This window comes from Anomalospiza imberbis, chromosome 3, assembly GCF_031753505.1.
Source record: "Anomalospiza imberbis isolate Cuckoo-Finch-1a 21T00152 chromosome 3, ASM3175350v1, whole genome shotgun sequence".
Taxonomy (NCBI): domain Eukaryota; kingdom Metazoa; phylum Chordata; class Aves; order Passeriformes; family Viduidae; genus Anomalospiza; species Anomalospiza imberbis.
In genome coordinates, this window is record NC_089683.1 from 101,067,389 (window position 1) to 101,086,379 (window position 18,991).

Genomic DNA, 18,991 nt, shown 5'->3' on the forward strand with positions numbered 1-18,991 from the left:
TAACTCAATTCTGAGCGATCAGGGTGCTGGGAGAAATACAGAGGGCAGACCCAGGAAAGCGGGCCCGCAGCAGCTGCCACAGTAATTGTGCCATCTTCTCTTCACCTCATGGCTGACCAGATCCACCTCCCTGCCCTTTAAGAGCTGCTGGGCTGCCTTTCCTCTTCAATACTGAATCAAGTCAGAGCTACTCCCTGATTCAACTCCTTCTCACCTGGCCTCTCCTCCCTTGCTCAGTTTTCTATTGCATCTGTCCCCTCTGGCTCAGCCTCCCCTCCACCAGGACCCACTAACATCGATTTTTCCGTGCTGCTCTTGTCTTCCCAGCGAAACCCAGCATCATTCCTGTGTTTGTGCCTCCTGCATTTCCCTCTTCCCTCTCACACTGTTGGCCTGTGCTGGTTTCCCTGTAGGGATTGTCTGTTCCTCGCATCCTTACAGCAGGCACATGCACCAGGGCTGGGAGCACCCTCCCATGCAGTTGATGTGTGGGCAGGGAAATGGAGATTGATGCTTTTGCTGCTTGGGGGATGTCACAGCACGGTGGGGGCTCCTCACCTGCCCAGTGCAAAGAGCTTGGTGCTGGTTGAGCACTGGAACAAAGCTCTACAGGGCTGGCTCTGGAAGGGGTAATGCTGCTTTTCCTGTTTTCTGGCTCAGCAGGATGGTAGAGTTTGACATGCAGAAGGGCTTTCCACAAAGGTCAGAGCACACAGAGCGGATGGAGCACGGGTGAGCAGGAGGAGGAGGAGGAGGGAGGGAAGCAGATGGGCAGCACAGCGTGGGGCTTGCCTGGCATTTGCTGCTTTGCTGCGGGAAGCACAGAAAGGACTTAGAGTAGGACCAAAGAAAGAGGGGAAAAAGATTGAAACCCATCAATATTCAGAAGAGCAGAAGAAACAAATGTATTGACCTAAATGACCAATGGTGACTCAGAAGCTTAAAGGAAATATATGTAAATGGTGCCATTAACAGCTTGAGGGCTGTGGGGGAAAGGGGCTGGGGGCAGCTGCTGACTTCTGAAGGAAAATGCAAAATAATGGAAATTGTTTCTTTGAGGGGCCACTCTCTTCTGCCCTCTGTTCTTCCCCCCATGGACTCATTCCAAACGAGACTTGCAAGTTAAAATATTAACTTCTACCAAAACCAATTCAAGCACTACTGCCTTCCTTGGAGGAGAGTGTATCATAAAGCTAATTTGGAGAATAATTGGTCTGAATCATCTCCATATGATGCACCCATATGAAATGCAGACTGATTGCAATTTCTGGCTGTGTTTCTCCCAGCTAAAAGCAAGCTGACCTGCAGGTTTTTGTTTTGGTGCATCTATAGGAAAATTTTGCTTTGCTGGCCTATTGTAATTTTTTTCCTTATTCCAGATTTTTTAAAATAAACAGAAGGGATTAACTGGAGTGGAAGGCTTAATTGACCTCTTTCAAACAAATCTCCTCCCTAGAGAAGCTTGAATTAAACCCCCACTTTCATTCCTGCAATTTAACTGACTGGTGATATCTCATCTGTAAAACAATGTACTCTGATTAAGCCTTAATGTCTTAGACTTTCAAAAGCTGATTTTATAGAGATACAGAACATGTAACACTTGTCCTAAAACCTGCCATGTTAATAATTTATTAAATTTCTATTCTGGTTGTGTCTTTTACGTTTGTATTTGCTTTTTACTCTGTCCTTGTAACCATAGTTTATATAAATTTCCTACCTAATCCTTGCAATGCCCAAGTTTGCCTCCATACTGCCTTGCTATGTATTTATTGATTTCAGTTCATGATTACATTAAAGAAAATCCTTTTTATCTGCTCCCATGAGGAATTTCCTGTTGAGGACCGTTCTTAGATCTTGTATTATTTTGCAATAAGCATTGTGAGTCAGAAAGGGAGAGTGGGATAAATTTGGTTTTGATAACCTGAGGTAACAGAGTTGGCAGTGAAGATGGGTTTGAGATGAAGTTTGGAAAGTTATTTTGCATAAGAAGGTAAGGAAGGAGTGGTGTGGAAAGGGCAGACAGGAGCTGATGGAATGAGTCCTTTGGGAGCCAGCCCCAGCTCAGCACACGGAGCAGAAGCACAACAAAACCGAGAGCCCAGGAAAAACGGGTGATGTGGAAGATCTGCAGGGAGTCCTGGCTCTGCTTGGAAAGTGGAAATGGAGAAGGAAGCTACTACTGAGTTCCCTTCGAGCTTTTGAGACTGAAGTATGCCTTTAGCCAAGAGAGAAAAACCCTGCAGTTCCTCCTCCCAGTCCATAATTCCCTTGCTCTGATTATTGCCAAGTGTGGAAGCATTTGCCTCTGCACATGTGATGGATGCCAGCGGCACTGGAAAGCTGTCATTGGAGGGGGGAAAAAGAGAAAAAAGTCTTTTCTTATGTTTGCTGGTGCATAGCTCAGTGGAGCATTTCAGATGCTCGTGTTAAGATTATTGTCCTCCTTTGCCTTTTCCTCTGAATTACAAAACCACCTATTAATAGGCTGGTAGGCGAGCAGTGATTTTGCATGTTAAACAGTGTGATTGCTTCATCCCATTGGGATTGTGCTCTCTCAGAGTTGGACAGCTGAAAAATACATATATTGGTAATTAAATTAGACTTTATTTACAATTACTGGCTCAGGGGGTTTCCAAGTCAGAAACTTTGATTCCTTTTCCTTTCCTGATGAGCATAAGCCATGCTGGATTCAGACCAGATAATGTGAAGCTCAGTCTTTCTCCAGCTTTACAAAATCTTGGCTTAGAAAATATTGATGAAGGGGAACTTTGGTTTCCACTGGGAATGGGAGATAGTGGCAGCAAAGGAGTGGGGGGGAAGCGACATCTCCTCTGGCCTCTGTTGCAAAGAAAGGGAGAAGGAAATGGGTTCCTTAAATAAAGTCAACTGTGGTCTCTCTCCCCTGCACTTGGATGTGCTGCCACCATGGAAGGTTATTTTTCCAATTCTTCCCACTTTCAGTAGAGGGAAACAGAGAAAAAAGTGGCTATTTCTTGGGTCCGAGTTCTCCTGCTGAAGCCAACAGCAGTTGCAGCAGGACCCAAATGATGCTCTAGAAAGCCCGAGACTGAGATGACACAGCTCTGCAGTGGGGAAAAGAGAGACGAGCTTTGAAGATGAATTTTGGGGAGGTACGAAATACACAGGTGCCCATCTGTGCTCTGGGTGTGATTTGTGATCCAGGTGCTCAGGATTTGCCCTAACCAGAAAGTTAGGGCTGTCTCTCTCAGCTGAGAGTGACATTTAGGACAGAGCTCTCAGAAATTTGGAATTTCCTTTGAGTTTTGAAACTCCTTTCCAGTAAGTCAAACCCTGTGAAAGAAGTGTCACACCACCCTAGTAAATATACGTGGGGTTTTTCATTTCCTCTGTAGATACCCAGATGCATATTTGGTATTCTAGAAAATGAATCCATATCCTGAATGAGCTGATGTTTTAAAATGGTACCATTGATAGTTAAAGGCTGCATGGCAGCTCCAGTGCAGATCAGCTTTTCCAGCCTGAGCTCCTGCTAGAGAGAGGAGGAGCTCACGTGGACCTAGCACTGATTTATTCAGATCATATCTCTTATGTGGCCGAGCTGAGCCTTCAGCTTTTGGCATCCCGAGCCGTGGTTACTTGCAAGGACATGCCACAGGTGAGAAACACAGGGGGACAAGATGATGTTATTTTCATTTAAAATAGTCAGCCTGAGTGATACAAGGGGAAAGTGACAATCCTGGCTTTCTAAATTATTTCTACCTTCTTCAGGATAAAGGCAGGAAGATGTCCTGAACTGCTTTTAAAATGATTATGCAAAGCACAGTGGGCTGTATAATGCCTTTTCCAATAGAACTCCCTTTTAGTACTCTGACAGCAATCAGCTGGGTTATTATAACTATTCTTTCCCCTTGTATCACTTCCCCCTTGTATGGCTGAGCTCGAGGCTGGGCACAGTTACACAGGGGTGGGTGCACAGGGAGCCAATGCAAGGAGTGCAGAGACTGAATTACAGGAGTAGAGCACAAAAAGATGTTCTAGTCATCCGCTTGTGGTTTCTCAAACAGTTTGAGTCTCATGGCTGTCCTGAAGTCACCTTTCTGAAACCTTTCTGTTGCCTTGTGGAGCAAACAGTCATCTCAGATTCCCACCTAGAGCACACGCAATTTTCAGGTCAGCTGAAACAGAAAATTCCAGGGTATTTATTGAGTCTTGTGTCCAAAACTTGAGAAAATGGACATTTTGGGGGGTTAACTATATCTTTAATAGCTTTTGAGTTTTATGTGATTCCCTGTTTAAGTACAAGAGGGAAATGGTGAGAATTAAATTAGGTATTTTGTAGGACAGCGTATTTCATTGGAACAGAAACTATCATTTTTTTCTGCTAAGAAAATATTTCCTTTAAGATCCAAGCTCCCTCTGCACGTTTAATTTCCCTCTCAGCCAGCAACTCTGCAGGCCCTTTTTTCCCCAAGTGCTGACTCTGGTCCCACAACTTGACATACCCACACATGTTCCCTTAATGCATTTTTTTGCAGTCACTTTCCTGGCTCATCTTTTGATTTCCCAGTTGTATCAGCAGCTTTTTTGGAGTCATTCTGTAACGAAGTGGGGAATGAATGAATGAATCTCCCTGCCTCTGGAAACAGCAGTGAATGCAATCAGTCAGCATGCAGAGATGTCCTTTTCTGGTAATTATTATCTTCTAATTGATGGTGTATTTTTTGATGCTTAGTCCTTAAGAAGGACCTGCAATCTGAGATCTAAATATGCTAAATTTAAATACAGACATCTATATTTAAATATAAACAGAGGGGTTAGAGTCTGATGGGTCACTGGCACCATTTCACCAAGCAGGATGGGAGCCTTGGGGCTCTGTGAGCCATTGATTGCTGAGAGATGATGGCCAAGTTCTTCACCTCTGCATAGCCTCAGCATCTCAGCCTCAGTGGTGAATAAGATGTATCAGACAGTAATTGGAGAGGATCCCGCCTTCTCTCACAAACTCCTTGTCAGGATGGTGTTTTCCCAACTAGAGCCTTAAGAGCTGCTGTGAAATCAGTCAGTGCAGACTGGGGAGAGATGATGCCATGTTGTTCCAGCAGAAGTGTTTCTTCTGGGAGACAAGTGGCTTTTTAACATAATTGTCTAGAAGTTTGGGAGCTGAATCAGCTCATCCACACAGTCACATGGCAGCTTCTTATGGTGTTTCCAGAGCAAGATTCCTGGCAGTCAGCTGCTCACTTACCTGAGCAGCTAAGGCAAAATATTTTCCTTGTTGGTTTTTTTCTGAGAGGCTGGAAATGTCCTTTTGGACTATTTCAGATGAAACCTCTCATCCTGGAGAGGGCCTGGAGAGGATGGATGGGATCAGAAAAATGCAGTGATTCATGTGTGCGCATCCTTCCTTGGAAGAAAGGGATGGGAACCACCTCCTGTAGCAGCACCACCTCTTGGAAGGTGGCAGTGGTGACCATCTGAGATGCAGTAACCTCTCCAGTTGCTCAAAACCTTCCTGCAGTCAAAACCCATTTCTATTGTTGGTATTTAAGAGGTGGAAAACAAAAAAAACCTCTCAGTAGCATTCATCTTGCTGGATTTGCACTGAGATAAAAACATGTTTCATTCAGTTTACTGTAGTTTTTGTTTGCTTTTCTGTGTCTGGTCTGAAAGCTTTCCTGTCAGCTTCAGAGAGAAAGCATGAAGAGAAGGGCAGACCCATCATCTCCAAACTGCTGTCTGGAGGTGGCAAAACACAAAGTCTGCATGGCTAGGTTGCTTGGCTCTGGGAAAAAAATCAGTGTTGAGGAATTCCTCAGATGCAAGTATTGATCGTTGGGGATTATCTAGAGGGAGGAGGACTGAGCAGACATTTATAAACATTCCATGTTCTGTATAAAGAGCTTACGGTAAACTTTCTGAAGAAGGCAATAATCAGTAAGCTTTGGAAACCCTTCAAGGGATCAGTTCTCATTTTTAATGTGGAAACAGAGTATGGCCTGACAGCAACTCAGTAGGTAATAGGATAAGAATTGACTTTCAGACCAGCTTTCCAGCACAATGCAGAGTGGAACAAAAACAAAAAAAAAAAAAAAAAAAAAAAAAAAAAAAAAAAAAAAAACAAACAAAAAAAAAAGACAAAATATGTAAGGAATAAAAAATTAAATTTAAGGTAGACTCTACACATTCGTGATTTATTGTAGACTGTGGAAATATTTTCCCTTCAGTTGCAGCTATGCAGAGTAAAATCAGATAGAAGGGTAGGGAACCTGCAGTGATAACAGGCATGATTTTCATCTTCAGACACTCTCTGTGGATACATTTATCTATAGATCTGTTTGTTTGCATTTTAAAGGTATTCTGATGTACCAAATAAAACTGATTTTGTACCATTTCTTGGCCAACACAGGTCATATCCTGTGTTTCATCCTAAAGATATTCTTATGAGAGGCTTGCCATTAATAATGAATGAATAATGAAGCATCTGTTGCTGTTGATCATTCATTGGAAAGCAACCTTTTTTTACAAATGTTATGGTAATAGAGCAATTCCTCAGAACCCGCACAGCCTGTACTGTTTTAGAAGTAAAATAAGAAATGCAGTGAATGTTTTTGTAGGAAAATGAAGTGTGTTGAATGTAAACATAGCAATGAGGAGTTGTGGCAGGAGGTCAAATCCAGAGCCCCAGTATCATTACCTTGCTCCAGTGGTATGTGGTGCTGTCACAGGCATCTGTCCCCCTCCTGTCCCATTTGTACTTGTCCCTGTGATACCTCTGGGGGCTGTAAAATCATCTCTGCTGGGGCAGGCACCCCGCTGGAGCCCCTCCTCGATGCAGTTTTGGTGTGTTCATGGATGCATCCAGCTCTGGATCCAACCAGCTCAAAATCAGCTGGTTTCTAAACCTAGAAAACATTTTGCCTCCTTTTTGTCCAAGCAAAAGCTGTCTTCTAAAAATGATGAGAATACATCCTCAGTATTTCCAGGCACTTGTGAGAAACTGTGCAGTTCTGAGAGGTCTTTCCTGGGAGCTGTGGAAAAGCCCTATCATGCTTTGGTCACTGCTGAGGTCACACTGAAAATGCTGCACCTCAAGCTCTGTGTTCAGCTGAGGGCCCTCACTTCAGGAAGGCATTGCTGGAGAAGGCTTTGGAAAACATGTCCTAGGAGGAGTGGCTGAGGGAGCTGGCATGGCTGGGGGGACGTTACTGCTCCTGCAGCTAGCCAAGAGGAGTTTGGGGTGAGGCAGGGTTGGTCTCTTCTGCCTTATCTCAGCTGGAGGGACCTGAGGAAGTGGCCTTCAATTGTACCCAGGGAGGTTCAGATTAGATACTTGAAAAAATGTTTTCACTGAAGGAGTGGTCAGGCATTTGGGTAAGTTGCCCAGGGAGGTGGTGGAGTCACCATCTCTGGAAGTGTTGGTTGGACTAGATGGTTTTGAAGGTCTCTTCCAGCTTTGATTCTGCATGTTTGTAATGCCAGCTTTGCAGCTACCATCAAGTGTTGGGGAGGAAACTCAATTTCAGAAAGTTTAAACTAAAGCTTTACGTGCAGTCCCAGGATATTTTAGTGTCCCCTTTGCTACAAGTCCGTTCCAGTCCATCTCTTCTGCTGAGGCTTTGCAAGCAGACCCCACTGTGGGTGTGGCCCAAAATGTAAAGAAGGTATAACTTGGTGCCCAGTTGATAAGAACAATTTTCCAAGTGTTTTTCAAGCACTTTGCTAAGTTATCTGATAAATACAGAATTTCATATCCTTGCAGTTCTTATTCTACAGTTATCTCAACCTATAGGAATGTCCATATTTACTAATACTCAGAATTACAGTTTCACTGTTCTTGTTTTGATATTTCCTGCAGGTTTGTCTGAGCCCTCTGCTCACTTTGTCTTCTCGACTGATAGATCATCCCTTTCATTTTTGATAGCATTTCCTTCACTGAATATTTTTTTCTAATTGAAAACATAGAGTACCTGCATCCTTTAATATAGAACACTATAGAACTGTCTTAAAACAGTTCTAATATCAACTCAGAGAAAAATAATTTACAGCTGAAGTTACAGCAGTAACTTGAGACTCGGGGTGTCTTGTTTAATGGGTGCCTTATTTAATCCCCTCTCCCTGTGGATGTCCAGCATTTCCTACAAAGTTAATACCATTAATTATGTGAAGCTGAGCACCCAGAGGACTATTTGCTTCTGCAAATCTGGAATATTTTCACTTGCTAGGGATAGAAGTTATTTGAGTTACCTCCAGGGGTTTGGGAGGCTGAGGGGGGGGGTTTCCTCTTTAATCTGCCCAGAGCTGTTGCAGACTAATTCCCTGAACAAAACCTCTGTCTCCACGTTGCTATTTATGTGTGCATGTGTATGAGATAATAGAGAGTGACTGACTACAATATATGCATTTAAGCTACTCAGCTGAAAATTACTGAGCATTAAAATCCCCTGGGAATCACAAGACTTCTAAATTAGGAAAGCACATGTCAGTCAGTGTGTGGAAATGAGTCTTGTACAAGAGTAGCTTTCAATAAGAAGAATGAGTATTGTTCCCTGGAGTACATCAATCCCAGTTTGGCCACTCTGTACCAGCTTTTACTATTTCTCTGGAAGCATACATGGGCTTTTGTTACTGTTTTTTCCTGTCTTTTGTTCTGTTGTGCATTTCTATTAGATATGTCTCATGGGCCAGCTGTTAAGGGACACACTCCTGTGCTGTGCCAAATGAAGGCATTTTCAACCATAAACAAGGTATTGTGGATTGAAAAGAAATGTGGACAATGACAAGTTCTGGACTTTTTGTAATTGTTTAAATATATTTTTATTATATTGAGCGGTAACATAGAAACCCTGAGAAACTGGCTGATTTGACCTGAGGTTGAAAAGAGCAGAATGCCACAGGGTAGATGAGGGGCTTTGGGAAAGAGGCATTTTTGTTGGTCTAGGCCATCAGTACATCTCTTTCCATGATTAAGGCATCTATTTTAATAGTGATTAAACGACTTAGAAGCCTGTCCCATCTCAAAAAAATACCAGACACCTTGAAAATCCATGATAACTAGTTGAACCCTATTGATCATCAAGGTTTTAATTCTGAAACTCACATGGGCATGCACTGAAAATTATACTTCTATACCTTCGTTTAACTGAAAGAATAGTCTGTAAAATCTATGTGGTCACAGGTGATTAATTTTTATCAGTACATTATTTGTGTGCCGAAGAGCTTAGCAGAATGGTAAAAGACTCAAAATGGGAGCTGACTTGGTTTGTTCAGGATTTGTAGGTCCTTTTTGTTGCTGCCAGAGGGCCAGTGTTTAAAATCATCATTAGTAGAGTATGTGGGAACATTTTCCAAGGTGTTATTTTATTGCTCCCAAATTGAAATGCTCAGATCATAATGAGGAGCAGAGGGATGAGCAGGGATCATGGGAAATGGGGTCCCTCATTAGACAGGTGAGCCAACCTAGCATTCACCTGCACGTTGTCCATTCCCGTGGCAAAACAAAAAAACCCTTGTATTTAAGGCAATAATGAGTTCTCCTTCCAGCTAACAGCAGTAACTTAATACATAAATACAAGACATGACCACAGGACTCACCTGCCCCTGGTTTGAGGTGCTCCCTGCTTCTTAGGTGTCTCCCATTTGTTTCCATCCTATCCATCCAGAATGACACTCTGGGAGTTAGGAAAGTATTTAGGAATACTTACTGTATGTGGAAAGTCAAACAGGATTTCTCCTTTTGTCAGTAATGAGTCAGACCTGACCTGAAATCAGTGTGTTTTTTAAGAATCTTTCCATGAACTTTATTGTCTTCTTATTCAGTTCATTCTGCTTTTCCAGGTGTAGCTTCTGGTTTTATCTCCTGAAAAATAGGGTAGTGCGCTCTGTATTTTCAGTTAAAAATAGAGATAAATTCTTCTTAAAAATGTAAGCCTGCAGTCAGGGGCATGCTTCATTTTTTTTTGCAAAAGAAGCTCGTGCTCTGATTGCAGCCAGCAGCAGAGGGTCCCTACCAAGAAGCTCAGAACCATCCTTAAACAGAAAGGAAACACAAAACTATTGCTATTGTTGTTCCTTACTAAAGAAAAAAACCCAAACAGTTTTCCTCATTTTTAATAGTTTTATTAAATATAGTAAATCTGTTAAATGTATATTAGGTGTATAGATACACAGATATGTGTTGGTCTCCTTCCACTTGCCTCAGGAAAGAGCAGGAGCCCTCACTGATATGAGCTGAAGAACCAGCATAATTTTCACCTCTCCTTCCCAGAGGATCTCTCAGAGATTTGTGCTGCCATCAGTCCATCCCAGACATTGGCTTTCTTCTGGAGATTGAGTTTCAGCCCAGCTCACATTTGTCTGGAGCGCTGGCTCTGCAGGTTGCCTTGACATGTTAATTTAATTTGTGCTTCTCAATTCATACTCTCTCATTTAGGATCAAGTATGGGGAAAGGTTACAATTAATCAGAGTGGGGGAACAGAGCCACCAAAGCTAATGATGTATTTCTGCATTTTGGCTGCTCTGGAGGGGAACAGTTGAGGTCCTTGTGGTACAGAGGACTATTATTAGTAAGTAAAAAGTATCAAAAGAAATCAACCTACACCCATCTCCTCATTTTGCAATCTGTGTCTCTGTCAGGTTTCTTAAAAATGAAGCATTTTATTAATGCTCCTGCCTGTAACCAGGTTTTTTTGGCTGTGTGGCTGATTTGGGAGAAAATGTGCCTTTTCACAGGACCTGTTCACAGCCCTTGCTGCTGTCCCCCCTTTGGGCTCACAGATGATACTCAGCATGCATGAAGGCAATTTTTATATGCTAATAACATGCCCATCCACGAGGGAAAAGGGCTCTGCTGCTGCTTGCTCAGCTGAGGAACCACAGGGAATCCCTGCAGAAAATACTTCCTAATTGAAAATGAACTAATTGCTGGTCGTTTAAAAGCAAACACATTGCTGGGCTGGGGCAGACAGTGAACACAGAGCCCCTCCTGAGGGAATATTTTCAGCCCAGCCCATGCTGGAGCAGCAATGAGGTAGGTGTGTGTAGGAAATCCTTGCAGGCTTGCCAGGGTGGCTCAGGGTCATGGTGAGCACACATGATTTCCTGGGGTTAGTGGGACACTTTATCTGGCTTCTGAAATACCACAGTAAAAAAATAAAGCTTACATAGCTATAGCACAGAGTCACTAAAAGTTCCATTTTAAAGTAAAAATTCCCATCTCACTTCATTATTCTAGGTGCTGACTTTGTACGGTTATTGTGTGTTTTTATGTGTGGCAGAATTTCACAGACCTTTGCTCAGGGTTATCTGGGGACATATGGGATGGCAAGGGCTGTTGTCACTGCTTAAGGGACGCAGTTGGAAGACTGGTAGTTTTCAAGATTACAAGATGTGAAAGGTCTTTCCAACTTTTGTAGTCTTTTTTAAAAGAGACACTATTTGGAGCAGGAGCAAAAATTTTCTCTTTTTTATTGGGAACAGAAAACAGGGCAGAGTTAAACAGAGTTCTCTCTGATTTTTTTGGGCTAACTGAATTACTCTTAGGATATGATCAAAGGTATAAAATACCATTAACCTTAGAATGAAGTAATCCTTTTTTTATTTTTTTTTATTCCTACTGCCTTTGATCTAATTTGCTGTAAATGCAAACATTTGTTCTTTGAGGGCAGTAACAGTCTGGAAAGTCTGTGCTTCCAGCTTTTCAGTTCATCAGTCTTGGAGTGTCCTCTGATCTCACATACAGGGGAGGGACAGCTCCTGGAAACCCCAGGATGGGACCAAACTTCTGAGAGTGAACAAACCTGTGACCTCGTGTGAGCTGGCAGGGCTTTAACCTTTTGTGGGAAAGCTCCTGCTGGAAATCCTGTCCTGAGCACATCCTACCACGGGAGAGTCTGAATAGGCACCCAGGATAGTACTGCCACCCTCTTGCTCCAGTGTGTGGGAGTGGAGGATGCTTCTTGCTGCAAAAACCCCTTCATCTGGGACTGGGAGGCAGCACAGTGAGAGTGCAGTAGCTGACAGAGTGGATTTATTTATAATTTGCTGGTGCACATCACACACCTTGCACGGGCATCATGTCAGGAAATTTCCTCTGTGGGGATCTGGTCTGTCTGGGAAGGACATGGGTGAAATTTGGACCAGCCTGGAAACCCATGGCACTGTGATGTCATTGAATTATTTCTGTGCACAGAAAGGAGTGCAGTGCAAAGGAGCCAAGTCTGGCATAGACCTAGCAGGCAGGGTGTGCTGATTAGCATGTAATTCGATTTGTTAGGCACCACAGTAAACAGCATTAAGGGCAAAAGCAGTGATAGCTCCTGAGTGTTACCTGGTGCCTGCAGCAGCCACGTGGAGCTGTTTTATTCAGCTGATACTCAGCCTCAGCAGGCACCAGCAGAGCTGGCACTGCTCCTTTCCTGGGCAGAGACAAGGATTAAGACAAAACGGCAATTGTAGAAGGGTTTGGGTAACAGTCTCCAGAGCACAGCTCACACATTTCTCCTGCTGTCCCTGTTCCTTCCCCATTCCCTGGTGGCACATCTGGGACCAGCCCTGCTGTGGGTTACTCAGGGAGAGGTTCTGAGTACCTCATTAGGTGCTTCAGTAGTCTGATTTCCCCCCCAGTACTGTGTTTTCCTCTAATAAGTGTTACGTCCCTATTTTTCCATCATGGTTTTGGTTCAGAAACTCTGTAACTCTTGTGCCATGGCTGGGCTGTGGGTTGAGGAGATTGAGGAGTCCTTGGCATGGCAGCCTGGAGCTGAACAGGCTCAGCTCCTGGCTCTCCCATTTCAGAGCACTTGTTTAGGTAGCGTGCTGTCCTGCTTACTGAGTTCATTGTTTGCTGTTACTAAAGGGCTGCCTCCTCACATTTACAAGCACAAAATTAATGTGCTGCATCATTTCAGCATAAGAGCGAGTAAAGAATCTGTAGAAAATGCCCCAGTGAAGCACTGCAGTGGTGAGTCCTGTTTTCCCCCCAAAGCCAAGCCCAGTGCCATCAGTAGTAGCTGCCCCAGCCCCCTTGTGTCAAGTGTCACCTTGCGCCACGTGCCACTGGAATCAACCAGACTATCCCCCTGGCAAGGCACGTGCAAGGAGAGGACAGACATCCTGGTTGTGCTCATCCCACCAAAATAGCAACAAATTACAAGTACAATACCTCTCATTTCCTCTCCTTCTGTGGGGGTGAGCACAGGAGGAGCTGCACAGAGAGGTGGCATTTGCTGAGAGCCCTGGCACAGTCAGGGCCACATTGGAAGCTGTCAGGAAGAATTAAGTAAAGGGTGAGTGCTCTGGCGTGGGGATGGCTCAGAGGCAGCTCTGCAGGCTGTCCTGCAGCCTGCCTCCTCCCTGTGCCTCTGATAAAGGCTGCCCTGTTGTCCAGGGGATGTTTTCCCAAATAATCCCATTAGGAAATTAGGGGTTCGTAATAACTGAGGGAATTGCTGTTTTCTGTGAATGGGTAGGTGCCTGAATGAATTTCATACATTCTGTGCTCTTGATACAAATTTCATAAGTTTTCTGCTACACACACATTATCCAGCATCCTGCAAAGCTCCGTCATTCCTCTTCAAAGCACTTGGGTTATTCTTAAAATGGCTTTAGATGTCTTGAAGAACATGTAGTCACTTACTGGGGATGTTTTCTGCTTCCATACCTGATTAAATAAGTCCTTTCTTTTTTGTCAATAGAGCTGTGGGGAAAATTGAATTGTCTCTCCATTTTTGAGGTATGAGGACCAAGCACATCAGTGGGGACTGGATCAGGACACTTACAAGCTCAGAGCATAAGGTTTCACAGACTTGGCTGCCCCAAACCCTCATCCTCAGACAGCTGAGGAAAACAGGCAGCATCATTACCATTCTTTGGGAGAAATGAGGGGAAATGAAGCTTCCTTGTGACTGCTGTGTATGTCACAGCTCTTTGGAGGGACTGTGCTGAGGGGAGGTTGGCGTGGCTTTGCAGTGAAATGGAGGAACTTGCTGGCTGGTATCTTGTTGAGTGAATGTGCTGTTCATTTTAAAAAGCAGCGTGCACTGTGCCAGCTGATGGGCTTTTAGTTACCTGATGTTGTTTGGAGCTTGGGAGGACTTCAAGCATCCAGCAGCTGCCTTGGTATGCAAGTCCCGTGGGAAACCCTGGCATTGATCAGAGTGAAAAATACATGTCTAGAGCTGATGGTTTAAAATGTTCCTCCAATAGTCTCATGGATTCCCATCCCTGAGGCGAATGAAATCGATGCAGTGCCATTGATCTGCAGCTGGCTGCCACTGGTGGAGCCACTGCCTGACATGGGGCTGCTTCTGTTTGAGCCTGGAACATGGATAATCTCTGAGCAGAGAGCAGCCACCGTGGCTTTGGAAGCATGTCTGCAAGTGCCACAAGGTACCCAAATGCACCAAAGAAAAAGGAAACAATTATGATGCTAGGAAAGGAAAAAAGACACATATCAAAGTGATTGTATTGTAGGAGGTTTTGGGAGAGGAAGGGGGGGAAGATACCCAAGGTAACAGAGCTGGAGAGAGACTGTCAAAAGAGCAGGAGATTTTGGGAAGTTCAGAGTAGGGCAGAAAGCCAGAGAGAGGTGTGTGGAAGATGAGACCTGCGAAGAGAGGCCAACAGGAGCAAGTCTGCTCTGTCTAAAAGAAATATGCACAAAAGAGACAATCGCCTACAAATACACGTGGGGGACTTACAAAGCAGCCAGCAATCAATTGTCAAATAATGGACTTGATCTTTAGATAAACTAGTAAAAGGCAGTGAGGGTGGAATAAATGCCTGATGTATCAGCGCATCTTTCCTTAGCTGCAGCAGCAACACAATCGTATTTTCTTCTCTGAGCTTCTCTCCACCTCCTGAATGAAAGTCAGGGAAGCACCTCTACAGCTGTGATAGAAGAGCAGCTGGCAGCCTCCTCACCCTGCTGCTATTTCAGACAGATGCTGCTCAAGTGCTTAGCCAGCCCTGCTTGAAATGGCCCAGAGAGCAGGGTGGAGGAGTATTGTGAGACAGCAGAAAGTGGGCAGGGAACGTTTCCAGGACTAGGACAGTATGTCACTGAAAAGCAACAGGACCTCTGTCTGTTTCCCTGGGGCCAGGAATTTATCCTTGCCTTGCACAGCAGATTTCTGGAGTCCTCCAGAAAGTTCTGAACTTGCTTCAATAGAACTGTTAGGCTGCACTCCATTTTAAGGTGGGACCCACCAACCCAAGGGTTAATACAGGTGGAGAGTATTGGCTATTTCCTGTGCCAGTAGAATGAGCAAGTAGCTTTATCCCTCTCAGTTTGCAGCTCATGCCTCCTTCCACCTTGCCAATGAAACTTCTCTTGCCTCAGCTAATCTATTAGCATGTGTTCCCCTGTGTGCTCTGAAACCCTCCTGCTGCCTTTCTCCACATTCCTCAGGAACTAAACAGGAGGAAAGCAAATCAACTCAGTCTTATCAGGAAATAACAATCCAAACTGACTAAAAAGTTCACTTTCTGCAGGGCAGGAGCTGTAGCAATTAGCTTTAGCAGGCCAACCCCGGTGGATCCAGTGACGGAGAGGCTGGGAAGGTCACATTCCTCCAGCAGCCTCCAGCTCCCTGCTTGTATAGGATTTGAAGGACTCCTGTCTCTTCTCCACACCACCTGCACAGGAACCAAAAGAGCTGATGCTCCTTCCTGGACCTTCAGAGGAGTAGGGCTATGATGTGATGAATCCCAACCAAGCCTGCTGGCCAGGAGCCAGGGACCTCTGCCCATCAGGGCATGAACCCAAGTGCTTTGGGCATGTGGGTCTCACAGCAAATCCTTTCTTTCCTCAAGTCAGGCCTTGATATTTGTAATAGCTGATACCTGCTGCTTTCTTTAAGCAGGACCCTTCACAAATGCAGAGGAAGGGCCTTGGACCAGGTTGGAGTTAGATCTGAGCTCTCTGTTTTCATTGCTGAAATGGCATAGGAATAATTGCCCTTGGAGTGCTGCTGTGTGAGACCTAGACCTGACCACGACAGAGCCAGGCTCTCAGTTGGGATGGGCTGTCTTTGCTCTAGTACCTGGGAGATTTAGGATGCAAAGCTGTGCCTGCATTTGCTCCCCCTTGTATCAGGGCACAGCTCACCATTTACCCAAGTGCTGTCCTTGGAGCAAAGCCATCCACTGCTGCTGGCATTGTTCTGAGCTTGGAGCTTCCATGGGGTGCAACTTGCAGCATGAGCAGAGAGAGGAGTACAAAAATGAACCTGGGGCTTTCTTTCCTGGGAATTTCCTTGTTTCATAAGGCCTTATGAACACACGTAGTAAGAGACTGGGTTCATTCCTTAACCTTTCTTCTTCTTTCGGAAAGGAGGTGGATAAGTGCTAGCCTGGCACAGATCTCAGTGTGTGCAGTGAAGTTCATGGAGTAGCTGGTTAATGACATCTACTAAAGTTCACTGTGAAGTAGAGACAGTGGCTGAGGGATACAACACAGTGTAAACATGTGGCTTTTTATCTTTTCTCTAGATCTTTCCACCATGTTTGGGAAAAAGAAGAAAAGGCTGGAGATTTCCGGGCCCTCCAACTTCGAGCACCGGGTCCACACTGGCTTCGACCACCGGGAGCAGAAGTTCACGGGGCTGCCCCAGCAGTGGCACAGCCTGCTGGCAGACACGGCCAACCGGCCCAAGCCCATGGTGGATCCCTCATGCATCACTCCCATCCAGCTGGCTCCTATGAAGGTACTGTGCTGGGTCCCTCGCAGCCCCTCAGCCTGCCTTTAATTGCCTTAATGTCACCTGAACGAAGCAATGCCAGCAGCGTGTGGGTTTTACGTGTCATCTGTCCTGGGAGGCAGGCACGGCTGGGAGGGAGCTGCAAATCCAAACATTTAACAGCAGAGCTGCGAGGAAAAAGGGATAAAATTTGTGTATAAAACTTGTGGGAGTGTCTCTGAAGAACGTGAGTCACGAGTCTGGTGGGGGCTGAGCCTTCACACTCTTGGGCTGCAGAAGAAAAAGCCACAAGTCCCAGGGGAGGCCCAAAATGCTGCTCCTCTGCAGCATAAAGCTCCTTGATAATTAATTTAAGAACAGTGCTTTAGGCAAATGCAGTTTGGAGCAAGGGAGAGAGGGAAAAGTACACCAAAGGAAAGAAATTAAATTGCTTGTTCAGCCAGGCAGGGAGCTCAGGGAGGGATCTGATTGCACTCGCTGCTGGGGGTAGGACATGGTGATGGAGCTGAGCTCCTCAGTGGGTAGAAGAATGAGGGGACACAGCCCAGGTTGTGGCTTGTGGGGCTCAGGCTGGACACCTGGGAAGAATACTTGGCTTAGAGGGTAGAGCAGCATTGGGCAGGGAGCCATCAGGATTCCAGGCTCAGGATTGTGGCTAATTGCCCCTGATTCTGCAGTTTCTCTGGGACTGCACATCCTGACATCCACATGAATCACACCTGTGTGATGGTGGTAGCCTAGACCCTGCCAGCCGTGCACCTTTCCCTGCCATGCAGCTGCAGAATAAATTGAGGATTTCATTTTCATGTGGATTTTTCTGTAGCAAGGGAAAATCAGATAATCCTGAGAGGATGGACCCTGCAGTTATATTTGCTAAGTGCTCTTTGCTAAATTTACATTTACTGCCTACTCCGGAAGGGCACTCATCACTTGCTGATCAGGGCTGCTGGATGCTGCTGCAGGACAATGGGGATAAAATCAAAATCAAGGTCTTTTTCTTTTTTTTTTTTTCTGTAATAAAATATCTTGCTGATAATAGTGGCCCAGAATAATGAGGAAAAAGGTAGGTAATCTTTTTCCTGCTGGTGGAGGAGAGCAACTTTGTTTCAAAGCCCTTCTTAACACCAGAAATATCTCTGGATGTTTTGACGTGAATACATGAAGATGTTTTAAAATTGGGAGAATAAAAAGGAGTTTATTATCTTGCAGAATACCCTCTCTTTCCTACAGTTCTGGAGCTTTAAATCCCTAAGCTTAAAAGTATTAAATTGCATTACTTTTCTCAGCATTATAAAGATCATATGACTGTGGGTCTTGGCCTGCAAATGGATGTGTGCAGAGCTGGGTTCATGTCACTGAAATAATACATGGTGAAGGACCAAGCCCCAAATGGGAATTGGCACATTTTGAAGTAGAGAAAATCACAGTTGGTTCTTTCCAAGAAACTGTAAATTCTTGCTTTTCTCCCTGTGTATCAGGGGTCTACATATGTGCACATGCCAGGGATGTACTTTTCAACTAAACTGCCCTTTGCCAGGAAAGGGCTGGAGCCAGGAGGCAAAATGTGGCTCCCAATCCAAGCTCATTCTTCCAATGTAGCCTTGGGCCATGGTGGTCCTTGATGCTGCCTGCATCCCACAGAATCTTCCCAGAATGTGTGTCCCAGGGACAGGGTGCCTGCAGCCTGGCACCCTCATGGGGCTGAGCACAAAGCATCTACAGAGACACTCCCAGGAAGGAGTTTCTGTGCAGGTGGAAAGTGTGAATTTGGAAGGAGATTACCCACCTGCAGTTGATTGCATGCCCACATGTATAGGTGGGTGAGGAAATGGGGTTAAGACTGAAGGATTCGAGAAATTGTGCCTTCACCATCCTGTTTCTTTCCCTCTTTGAGACTCAGTTGTAGCTAATTGAAATGGACCTCCATAACAGTGTTAGAAAGTTTTAATAGCAACTAAGAGACATTGACTATCAACTGAGAATTGGCCTTTAACTCTATTGCAAGATACCAGTTTAATGTATTTTTGTTAAGAATTAACATGCTTTGTTTTGATACAGCTTAACTTACAGGGAGAAGCTGAGTTGCAGTCACTTTAAAATGAAGAATATTTAATGTTGCTAAACCAGTTCAGCATTAACATTTAATTTAGACAAATTTTTAATGTGTGCGCTTGCACCAGTACCTTTAGTGTATAAAGGGTATTTGACACTGAGGATTTCCTAACTTCACTGAGAACTGTAGACTTAAGATGCACTTGCAGTTCATGAAGATAGGAACCAAAAGTTCTGAGATCTCAGTATTGTTTAGAAC

At 44.6% G+C, this 18,991-nt stretch overlaps 1 protein-coding gene across 2 annotated transcripts in view; it reads left to right on the forward strand.

The window, feature by feature from the left end:
- The window catches only part of PAK5 (p21 (RAC1) activated kinase 5), a 163,430-nt gene that overhangs the window by 108,164 nt on the left and 36,275 nt on the right, over positions 1-18,991 (forward strand). For both annotated transcript variants that reach the window (XM_068186069.1, XM_068186070.1), the window contains one exon: positions 16,472-16,686. In XM_068186069.1, the coding sequence (XP_068042170.1) occupies positions 16,472-16,686 (215 nt within the window). The remainder of the gene's footprint in view (positions 1-16,471; positions 16,687-18,991) is intronic.